The 12,304-nt window shown below is 47.7% G+C and overlaps 1 protein-coding gene across 1 annotated transcript in view; it reads left to right on the top strand.

The window, feature by feature from the left end:
- The first annotated feature begins 1,492 nt into the window (after positions 1–1,492).
- Positions 1,493–12,304, top strand: part of LOC137311978 (ADP-ribosylation factor GTPase-activating protein 2-like) — a 45,955-nt gene continuing 35,143 nt past the window's right edge. The window contains exon 1 of the mRNA XM_067978787.1: positions 1,493–1,637. Within this exon, the coding sequence (XP_067834888.1) occupies positions 1,540–1,637 (98 nt within the window). The 5' untranslated portion in view covers positions 1,493–1,539. The remainder of the gene's footprint in view (positions 1,638–12,304) is intronic.

A 12,304-nucleotide genomic window follows, 5' to 3' on the forward strand; every position in this document is an offset into this window, starting at 1 on the left:
TGGGATCACTATGTGCTCTGCCATCACAATAAGGTGGGGTGGGGTTGTTGTATAGGACAGTCAAACAGCTGGAGTTACTATCGTGTCGCTGCTGGCCTCCATGAAACAACCGTGTTCTGTAGCAGGTGACTGCTATCGGGTTTACAGCGGTGCGTGGAGCTGGATGGAGAAAACAGAAGATAAGGAATTGTCTATCACCAAAGGCTGCCAACGAGTGTTGGCAGGAACCTGGAGGGGCGGAGCAGGAGATACAGGCATTTACACAAAGCTGCCCATATGCAGTCAGGGGAAAGTATGGACAATGGAAAAAGAAAGTGATTGTGACTAGCAAGGGTCCTGCCACTGGTAAAACTGCGATTCTGAGCTCCCTTATGACTCAGCAGGTTAAGTGCCCAGTGTGGAACTGAGCCATGCAAATCAGGAAAGTCCCAGGTTTAATTTCTTGTCCGTGATGGGTTAGCTGATCTCGGGCAGGGGACAGTTGGCCTCAGCTCAGCCGGGCTATGGAGGAACAAAATCAGCCATGGTTCCTACTCCAGACAGCTATTCTGCAAACCCTGCCAGAAAGTGCACCAGTATAGACTTTGGGTGGGGGGCAACTTTGGGTTTTGGGAGTGATGATTCCCATGGTAGAATAGCCATCCAACACTCACCATCCAGGTCCACACATGAAGAATGACAACTTGGCGGAGGTATTGGAGGGTGACCTATGCCGATGGAACTACACCTCAGGATAAGGAGGAGGAAAAATCAGAGAGAATAAAATAACAAGAATGTTGAGATTAGAGGGGTGATTTTACAACTGGGAATAGAGAAGGCGATAGTGCAATGAGCCTATATTTTTATGCAGGTGAGGATGTTGGTGTATTTGGGGCTTGGAAGAACAAAAGAGAAGCAATGACCACAGTGATACTGATAAAATGGAGAAAGATGAGCTGTGCCTGGGGAGAGCGAAGGTGAGGGGGAGGACGGGGTGACCGGGGAGAGCGAAGGGGGGGAAGGACCTTGACCGGGGAAGAGGGCGATGCTGGGGAGAGGAAGAGGGACCTTGACCTGGGGAGAGCGAGGAGCGGGAGGCCCTTTACCAGGGGAGAGCGAGGGGGCGAAAGGACCTTTACCGGGGAGAGTGAGGGGGCGAAAGGACCTTTACCGGGGAGAGCAAGAAGCGGGAGGCCCTTAACCAGGGAGAGCGAGGGGGGGAAAGGACCTTTGCCGGGGAGAGCAAGAAGCGGGAGGCCCTTTACCGGGGAGAGTGAGGGGGCGAAAGGACCTTTGCCGGGAAGAGCGAGGAGCGGGAGGCCCTTTACCAGGGAGAGCGAGGGGGGGAAAGGACCTTTGCCGGGGAGAGCGAGGAGCGGGAGGCCCTTTACCAGGGGAGAGCGAGGGGGGGGAAAGGACCTTTGCCGGGGAGAGCGAGGAGCGGGATGCCCTTTTCCGGGGCGGTCGCTGGGGGGAAGGAGTGTGTGCTTCTTTGGTTCCGACGATTACTCGGTCTTTCCTTCTCTTCCCAGCTCTGTGTCCCACTCTGTGCTGACTGAGATGCAGACCATCGAACAGGAGACGCCCATCATCGCCAAATCCTCCCGCTCAAAACTTGACATGTTTGAGGAAGCTGGATTTGCCTCAGGACCGCCAAAGTACAGTGATCTGAACTATTCCAATATGTACTGTCAGTAAACACACTGTGATCTGTACTACAATATATACTGTCAGTAAACACACTGTGATCTGTACTACAATATATACTGTCAGTAAACACACTGTGATCTGTACTACAATATATACTGTCAGTAAACACACTGTGATCTGTACTACAATATATACTGTCAGTAAACACACTGTGATCTGTACGACAATATATACTGTCAGTAAACACACTGTGATCTATATTACAATATATACTGTCACAAAACACACTGTGATCTGTACTGACAATATATACTGTCAGTAAACACACTGTGATCTATATTACAATATATACTGTCACAAAACACACTGTGATCTGTACTACAATATATACTGTCAGTAAACACACTGTGATCTATACTACAATATATATTGTCAGTAAACACACTGTGATCTATATTACAATATATACTGTCACAAAACACACTGTGATCTGCACTACAATATATACTGTCAGTAAACACACTGATCTATACTACAATATATACTGTCAGTAAACACACTGTGATCTGAACTACAATATATACTGTCAGTAAACACACTGTGATCTGTACTACAATATATACTGTCAGTAAACACACTGTGATCTATACTACAATATATACTGTCACTAAACACACTGATCGAAACTACAATATATACTGTCAGTAAAAAAACTGATCTATACTACAATATATACTGTCAGTAAACACACTGTGATCTGTACTACAATATATACTGTCAGTAAACACACTGTGATCTGTACTACAATATATACTGTCACAAAACACACTGTGATCTGTACTACAATATATACTGTCAGTAAACACACTGTGATCTGTACTACAATATATACTGTCAGTAAACACACTGATCTATACTACAATATATACTGTCAGTAAACACACTGTGATCTATACTACAATATATACTGTCAGTAAACACACTGTGATCTGAACTACAATATATACTGTCAGTAAACACACTGTGATCTATACTACAATATATACTGTCACTAAACACACTGATCTATACTACAATATATACTGTCAGTAAACACACTGATCTATACTACAATATATACTGTCAGTAAACACACTGCGATCTATACTACAATATATACTGTCAGTAAACACACTGTGATCTGTACTACAATATATATATTTTTTTTTTTATTCGTTCACGGGATGTGGGCGTCGCTGGCGAGGCCGGCATTCATTGCCCATCCCTAATTGCCCTCGAGAAGGTGGTGGTGAGCCGCCATCTTGAACCGCTGCAGTCCGTGTGGTGACGGTTCTCCCACAGTGCTGTTAGGAAGGGAGTTCCAGGATTTTGACCCAGCGACAATGAAGAACGGCGATATATTTCCAAGTCGGGATGGTGTGTGACTTGGAGGGGAACGTGCAGGTGGTGTTGTTCCCATGCGCCTGCTGCCCTTGTCCTTCTAGGTGGTCGAGGTCGCGGGTTTGGGAGGTGCTGTCGAAGAAGCCTTGGCGAGTTGCTGCAATGCATCCTGTGGATGGTGCACACTGCATCCACAGTGCGCCGGTGGTGAAGGGAGTGAATGTTTAGGGTGGTGGATGGGGTGCCAATCAAGCGGGCTGCTTTATCTTGGATGGTGTCGAGCTTCTTGAGTGTTGTTGGAGCTGCACTCATCCAGGCAAGTGGAGAGTATTCCATTGCACTCCTGACTTGTGCCTTGTAGATGGTGGAAAGGCTTTGGGGAGTCAGGAGGTGAGTCACTCGCCGCAGAATACCCAGCCTCTGACCTGCTCTCGTAGCCACAGTATTTATATGGCTGGTCCAGTTAAGTTTCTGGTCAATGGTGACCCCCAGGATGTTGATGGTGGGGGATTCGGCGATGGTAATGCCGTTGAATGTCAAGGGGAGGTGGTTAGACTCTCTCTTGTTGGAGATGGTCATTGCCTGGCACTTATCTGGCGCGAATGTTACTTTCCACTTATCAGCCCAAGCCTGGATATTGTCCAGGTCTTGCTGCATGCGGGCTCGGACTGCTTCATTATCTGAGGGGTTGCGAATGGAACTGAACACTGTGCAGTCATCAGCGAACATCCCCATTTCTGACCTTATTATGGAGGAAGGTCATTGATGAAGCAGCTGAAGATGGTTGGGCCTAGGACACTGCCCTGAGGAACTCCTGCAGCAATGTCCTGGGGCTGAGATGATTGGCCTCCAACAACCACTACCATCTTCCTTTGTGCTAGGTATGACTCCAGCCACTGGAGAGCTTTCCCCCTGATTCCATTGACTTCAATTTTACGAGGGCTCCTTGGTGCTACACTCGGTCAAATGCTGCCAGGAAACACACTGTGATCTGTACTACAATATATACTGTCAGTAAACACATTGTGATCTATACTACAATATATACTGTCAGTAAACACACTGTGATCTGTACTACAATATATACTGTCAGTAAACACACTGTGATCTATACTACAATATATACTGTCAGTAAACACACTGTGATCTGTACTACAATATATACTGTCAGTAAACACACTGTGATCTACACTACAATATATACTGTCAGTAAACACACTGTGATCTGTACTACAATATATACTGTCAGTAAACACACTGTGATCGAAACTACAATATATACTGTCACTGAACACACTGTGATCTATACTACAATATATACTGTCAGTAAACACACTGTGATCTGTACTACAATATATACTGTCAGTAAACACACTGATCTGTACTACAATATATACTGTCAGTAAACACACTGATCTATACTACAATATATACTGTCAGTAAACACACTGTGATCTGTACTACAATATATACTGTCAGGAAACACACTGTTATCTATACTACAATATATACTGTCAGTAAACACACTCATCTATACTACAATATATACTGTCAGTAAACACACTGTGATCTGTACTACAATATATACTGTCAGTAAACACACTGTGATCTGTACTACAATATATACTGTCAGTAAACACACTGTGATCTGTACTACAATATATACTGTCAGTAAACACACTGTGATCTGTACTACAATATATACTGTCAGTAAACACACTGATCTATACTACAATATATACTGTCAGTAAACACACTGTGATCTATACTACAATATATACTGTCAGTAAACACACTGTGATCTGCACTACAATATATACTGTCAGTAAACACACTGATCGATACTACAATATATACTGTCAGTAAACACACTGTGATCTGTACTACAATATATACTGTCAGTAAACACACTGATCTATACTACAATATATACTGTCAGTAAACACACTGATCTATACTACAATATATACTGTCACTAAACACACTGTGATCTGTACTACAATATATACTGTCAGTAAACACACTGATCTATACTACAAGGGGATATAGACAGGCTGGGTGAGTGGGCGGAGATTTGGCAGATGCAATATAATATTGGAAAATGTGAGGTTATGCACTTTGGCAGGAAAATCAGAGAGCAAGTTATTTTCTTAATGGCGAGAGACTGGAAAGTACTGCAGTACAAAGGGATCTGGGGGTCCTAGTGCAAGAAAATCAAAAAGTTGGTATGCAGGTGCAGCAGGTGATCAAGAAAGCCAACGGAATGTTGGCTTTTATTGCTAGGGGGATAGAATATAAAAAGAAGGAGGTATTGCTGCAGTTATATAAGGTATTGGTGAGACCGCACCTGGAATACTGCATACAGTTTTGGTCTCCATACTTAAGAAAAGACATACTTGCTCTCGAGGCAGTACAAAGAAGGTTCACTCGGTTAATCCCGGGGATGAGGGGGCGGACATATGAGGAGAGGTTGAGTAGATTGGGACTCTACTCATTGGAGTTCAGAAGAATGAGAGGCGATCTTATTGAAACATATAAGATTGTGAAGGGTCTTGATCGGGTGGATGCAGTAAGGATGTTCCCAAAGATGGGTGAAACTAGAACTAGGGGGCATAATCTTAGAATAAGGGGCTGCTCTTTCAAAACTGAGATGAGGAGAAACTTCTTCACTCAGAGGGTGGTAGGTCTGTGGAATTTGCTGCCCCAGGAAGCTGTGGAAGCTACATCATTAGATAAATTTAAAACAGAAATAGACAGTTTCCTAGAAGTAAAGGGAATTAGGGGTTATGGTGAGCGGGCAGGAAATTGGACATGAAGCTGAGTTCGGATCGGTCAATGCCCTGTGGGTGGCGGAGAGGGCCCAGGGGCTATGTGGCCGGGTCCTGCTCCGACTTCTTGTGTTCTTTAGATTTGTGGTTGGGATCAGATCAGCCATGATCTTATTGAATGACGGAGCAGGCTCGAGGGGCCGATTGGCCTACTCCTGCTCCAATTTCTTATGTTCTTATGTTCTTATATACTGTCACTAAACACACTGTGAGCTGTACTACAATATATACTGTCAGTAAACACACTGTGATCTGTACTACAATATATACTGTCAGTAAACACACTGATCTATACTACAATATATACTGTCAGTAAACACACTGTGATCTGTACTACAATATATACTGTCAGTAAACACACTGTGATCTGTACTACAATATATATATATTTTTTTATTCGTTCACGGGATGTGGGCGTCGCTGGCAAGGCCGGCATTTATTGCCCATCCCTAATTGCCCTCGAGAAGGTGGTGGTGAGCCGCCTTCTTGAACCGCTGCAGTCCGTGTTGTGACGGTTCTCCCACAGTGCTGTTAGGAAGGGAGTTCCAGGATTTTGACCCAGCGACAATGAAGGAACGGCGATATATTTCCAAGTCGGGATGGTGTGTGACTTGGAGGGGAACGTGCAGGTGGTGTTGTTCCCATGCGCCTGCTGCCCTTGTCCTTCTAGGTGGTAGAGGTCGCGGGTTTGGGAGGTGCTGTCGAAGAAGCCTTGGCGAGTTGCTGCAGTGCATCCTGTGGATGGTGCACACTGCAGCCACAGTGCGCCGGTGGTGAAGGGAGTGAATATTTAGGGTGGTGGATGGGGTGCCAATCAAGCGGGCTGCTTTATCTTGGATGGTGTCGAGCTTCTTGAGTGTTGTTGGAGCTGCACTCATCCAGGCAAGTGGAGAGTATTCCATTGCACTCCTGACTTGTGCCTTGTAGATGGTGGAAAGGCTTTGGGGAGTCAGGAGGTGAGTCACTCGCCGCAGAATACCCAGCCTCTGACCTGCTCTCGTAGCCACAGTATTTATATGGCTGGTCCAGTTAAGTTTCTGGTCAATGGTGACCCCCAGGATGTTGATGGTGGGGGATTCGGCGATGGTAATGCCGTTGAATGTCAAGGGGAGGTGGTTGGACTCTCTCTTGTTGGAGATGGTCATTGCCTGGCACTTATCTGGCGCGAATGTTACTTTCCACTTATCAGCCCAAGCCTGGATCTTGTCCAGGTCTTGCTGCATGGAGGCTCGGACTGCTTCATTATCTGAGGGGTTGCGAATGGAACTGAACACTGTGCAGTCATCAGCGAACATCCCCATTTCTGACCTTATGATGGAGGGAAGGTCATTGATGAAGCAGCTGAAGATGGTTGGGCCTAGGACACTGCCCTGAGGAACTCCTGCAGCAATGCCCTGGGGCTGAGATGATTGGCCTCCAACAACCACTACCATCTTCCTTTGTGCTAGGTATGACTCCAGCCACTGGAGAGCTTTCCCCCTGATTCCCATTGACTTCAATTTTACGAGGGCTCCTTGGTGCTACACTCGGTCAAATGCTGCCAGTAAACACACTGTGATCTGTACTACAATATATACTGTCAGTAAACACACTGTGATCTGTACTACAATATATACTGTCAGTAAACACACTGTGAACTATACTACAATATATACTGTCACTAAACACACTGTGATCTACACTACAATATATACTGTCAGTAAACACACTGTGATCTGTACTACAATATATACTGTCAGTAAACACACTGTGATCTGTACTACAATATATACTGTCAGTAAACACACTGTGATCTGTACTACAATATATACTGTCAGTAAACACACTGTAATCTGTACTACAATATATACTGTCAGTAAACACACTGTGATCTATACTACAATATATACTGTCAGTAAACACACTGTGATCTGTACTACAATATATACTGTCAGTAAACACACTGTGATCTGTACTACAATATATTCTGTCAGTAAACACACTGTGATCTGTACTACAATATATACTGTCAGTAAACACACTGTGATCGAAACTACAATATATACTGTCAGTAAACACACTGTGATCTGTACTACAATATATACTGTCCGTAAACACACTGTGATCTATTCTACAATATATACTGTCACTAAACACACTGTGATCTCGACTTACAATATATACTGTCAGTAAACACACTGTGATCTGTACTACAATATATACTGTCAGTAAACACACTGATCTGTACTACAATATATACTGTCAGTAAACACACTGATCTATACTACAATATATACTGTCAGTAAACACACTGTGATCTGTACTACAATATATACTGTCAGTAAACACACTGATCTATACTACAATATATACTGTCAGTAAACACACTGTGATCTGTACTACAATATATACTGTCAGTAAACACACTGATCTATACTACAATATATACTGTCAGTAAACACACTGTGATCTGTACTACAATATATACTGTCAGTAAACACACTGTGATCTGTACTACAATATATACTGTCAGTAAACACACTGTGATCTCGACTTACAATATATACTGTCAGTAAACACACTGTGATCTGTACTACAATATATACTGTCAGTAAACACACTGTGATCTGGACTACAATATATACTGTCAGTAAACACACTGTGATCTCGACTTACAATATATACTGTCAGTAAACCACACTGTGATCTCGACTTACAATATATACTGTCAGTAAACACACTGTGATCTCGACTTACAATATATACTGTCAGTAAACACACTGTGATCTCGACTTACAATATATACTGTCAGTAAACACACTGTGATCTGTACTACAATATATACTGTCAGTAAACACACTGTGATCTGTACTACAATATATACTGTCAGTAAACACACTGTGATCTCGACTTACAATATATACTGTCAGTAAACACACTGTGATCTGTACTACAATATATACTGTCAGTAAACACACTGTGATCTATACTACAATATATACTGTCAGTAAACACACTGTGATCTATACTACAATATATACTGTCAGTAAACACACTGTGATCTGTACTAGAATATATACTGTCAGTAAACACACTGTGATCTGTACTAGAATATATACTGTCAGTAAACAACACTGTGATCTGTACTACAATATATTCTGTCAGTAAACACACTGTGATCTGTACTACAATATATACTGTCAGTAAACACACTGTGATCTATACTACAATATATACTGTCAGTAAACACACTGTGATCTGTACTACAATATATACTGTCAGTAAACACACTGTGATCTATACTTACAATATATACTTGTAAACAATTTTACAACACCAAGTTACAGCCCAACGATTTTTATTTGAAATCGACAAGCTTTCGGAGGCTTCCTCCTTCCTCAGGGAATTGTCAGGAGCTCCATGAAGCCGACGCATTTATACATCAAAGAACAATACATGGTGTTAACAGACTGCCCCTGCAACTGCCCGTTGCCAAGGCAATCACCATGTTCAGACAGAGAGGTGTCACCGACAGAACCTACGAATCCACATTCAACAAAAAAACAAACAGGAAAAAAAAGAGAGAGAGAGGCAGAAACATCCGGAAGGCAGAGAAAGCCAGCAAATGACCCATTATATTAAAAACAGATAGCTTTTTTTCGCTGGTGGGGTTGCGTGTCGCGTGACATGAACCCAAGATCCTGGTTGAGGCCGTCCTCATGGGTGCGGAACTTGGCTATCAATTTCTGCTTGACGATTTTGCGTTGTTGTGTGTCTCGAAGGCCACCTGAGAGAACGCTTACTCGAAGATCGGTGGCTGAATGGCCCTGACTGCTGAAGTGTTCCCCGACTGGGAGGGAACCCTCCTGTCTGGCGATTGTTGCGCGGTGTCCGTTCATCCGTTGTCACAGTGTCTGCATGGTCTCACCAATGTACCATGCTCCGGGGCATCCTTTCCTGCAACGTATGTTGGCCGAGTCACAGGAGCATGAACCATGTACCTGGTGGGTGGTGTCCTCTCGTGTGATGGTGGTATCTGTGTCGATGATCTGGCATGTCTTGCAGAGGTTACCGTGGCAGGGTTGTGTGGTGTCGTGGACGCTGTTCTCCTGAAAGCTGGGTAATTTGCTGCGAACGATAGTCTGCATACATGACAATACATACTGTCACTAAACACACTGTGATCTTTCTCTCTCCCCCAGTCTCTCTCTCTCTCCCCCCAGTCTCTCTCTCTCCCCCCCCAGTCTCTCTCTCTCTCCCCCCATTCTCTCTCTCTCTCTCCCAGTCTCTCTCTCCTCCCCCCAGTCTCTCTCTCCCTCCCCCCAGTCTCTCTCTCTCCCCCCAGTCTCTCTCTCCCTCCCCCCAGTCTCTCTCTCCCTCCCCCCAGTCTCTCTCTCTCTCTCTCCCCCCAGTCTCTCTCTCTCTCTCCCTCCCCCCAGTCTCTCTCTCTCTCTCTCCCCCCAGTCTCTCTCTCCCTCCCCCCAGTCTCTCTCTCCCTCCCCCCAGTCTCTCTCTCCCTCCCCCCAGTCTCTCTCTCCCTCCCCCCAGTCTCTCTCTCTCTCCCCCCAGTCTCTCTCTCCCTCCCCCCAGTCTCTCTCTCCCTCCCCCCAGTCTCCCTCTCTCTCCCCCCCAGTCTCTCTCTCTCCCCCCAGTCTCTCTCTCTCTCTCTCCCCCCAGTCTCTCTCTCTCTCTCTCTCTCTCTCCCCCCAGTCTCTCTCTCTCTCCCTCCCCCCAGTCTCTCTCTCCCTCCCCCCAGTCTCTCTCTCTCCCCCAGTCTCTCTCTCTCTCTCCCCCCAGTCTCTCTCTCTCTCCCCCCAGTCTCTCTCTCTCTCTCCCCCCAGTCTCTCTCTCTCTCTCCCCCCAGTCTCTCTCTCTCTCTCTCTCCCCCCAGTCTCTCTCTCTCTCTCTCTCCCCCAGTCTCTCTCTCTCTCTCCCCCCAGTCTCTCTCTCTCTCTCTCTCTCCCCCCAGTCTCTCTCTCTCTCTCCCCCCAGTCTCTCTCTCTCTCTCTCTCTCTCTCCCCCCAGTCTATCTCTCTCTCTCCCCAGTCTCTCTCTCTCTCTCCCCCCAGTCTCTCTCTCTCTCTCCCCCCAGTCTCTCTCTCTCTCTCCCCCCAGTCTCTCTCTCTCTCTCCCCCCAGTCTCTCTCTCTCTCTCCCCCCAGTCTCTCTCTCTCTCTCCCCCCAGTCTCTCTGTCTCTCCCCCCAGTCTCTCTCTCTCTCCCTCCCCCCAGTCTCTCTCTCTCCCCCCAGTCTCTCTCTTTCTCTCTCCCCCCACTCTCTCTCGTCTCTCTTTCTCACCCCCCCAGTCTCTCTCTCTTCTCACCCCCCCCAGTCTCTCTCCTAACTCCCCCCAGTCTCTCTCTCTAACTCCCCCCAGTCTCTCTCTCTAACTCCCCCCAGTCTCTCTCTCTCCCCCCAGTCTCTCTCTCTCCCCCCAGTCTCTCTCTCTCCCCCCAGTCTCTCTCTCTCCCTCTCCCCCCCAGTCTCTCTCTCTCCCTCTCCCCCCAGTCTCTCTCTCTCTCTCTCCCCCCAGTCTCTCTCCCTCTCCCCCCAGTCTCTCTCTCTCTCTCTCCTCCCCCCAGTCTCTCTCTCTCTCTCCCCCCAGTCTCTCTCTCTCTCTCTCCCCCAGTCTCTCTCTCTCTCTCCCCCCAGTCTCTCTCTCCCTCCCCCCCAGCTCTCTCTCCCTCCCCCCCAGATCTCTCTCCCTCCCCCCCAGCTCTCTCTCCCTCCCCCCAGCTCTCTCCCCCCCCCCGCTCTCTCTCCCTTCCCCCCCGCTCTCTCTCCCTTCCCCCCCGCTCTCTCTCCCTTCCCCCCCGCTCTCTCTCCCTTCCCCCCCGCTCTCTCTCCCTTCCCCCCCGCTCTCTCTCCCTTCCCCCCCGCTCTCTCTCCCTTCCCCCCCGCTCTCTCTCCCTTCCCCCCCGCTCTCTCTCCCTCCCCCCCCGCTCTCTCTCCCTTCCCCCCCCGCACTCTCTCCCTTCCCCCCCCGTTCTCTCTCCCTTCCCCCCCCGCTCTCTCTCCCTTCCCCCCCGCTCTCTCCCTTCCCCCCCCGCTCTCTCTCCCTTCCCCCCCCGCTCTCTCTCCCTTCCCCCCCCCGCTCTCTCTCCCTTCCCCCCCCGCTCTCTCTCCCTTCCCCCCCCGCTCTCTCTCCCTTCCCCCCCCGCTCTCTCTCCCTTCCCCCCCCGCTCTCTCTCCCTTCCCCCCCCCGCTCTCTCTCCCTTCCCCCCCCCGCTCTCTCTCCCTTCCCCCCCGCTCTCTCTCCCTTCCCCCCCGCTCTCTCTCCCTTCCCCCCCGCTCTCTCCCTTCCCCCCCGCTCTCTCTCCCTTCCCCCCCGCTCTCTCTCCCTTCCCCCCCGCTCTCTCCCTTCCCCCCCGCTCTCTCCCTTCCCCCCCGCTCTCTCCCTTCCCCCCCTGCTCTCTCCCTTCCCCCCCGCTCTCTCCCTTCCCCCCGCTCTCTCTCCCTTCCCCCCCGCTCTCTCTCCCTCCCCCCCGC

Source organism: Heptranchias perlo, unplaced genomic scaffold (genome assembly GCF_035084215.1).
Source record: "Heptranchias perlo isolate sHepPer1 unplaced genomic scaffold, sHepPer1.hap1 HAP1_SCAFFOLD_388, whole genome shotgun sequence".
In the NCBI taxonomy this organism is placed as follows: Eukaryota; Metazoa; Chordata; class Chondrichthyes; order Hexanchiformes; family Hexanchidae; genus Heptranchias; species Heptranchias perlo.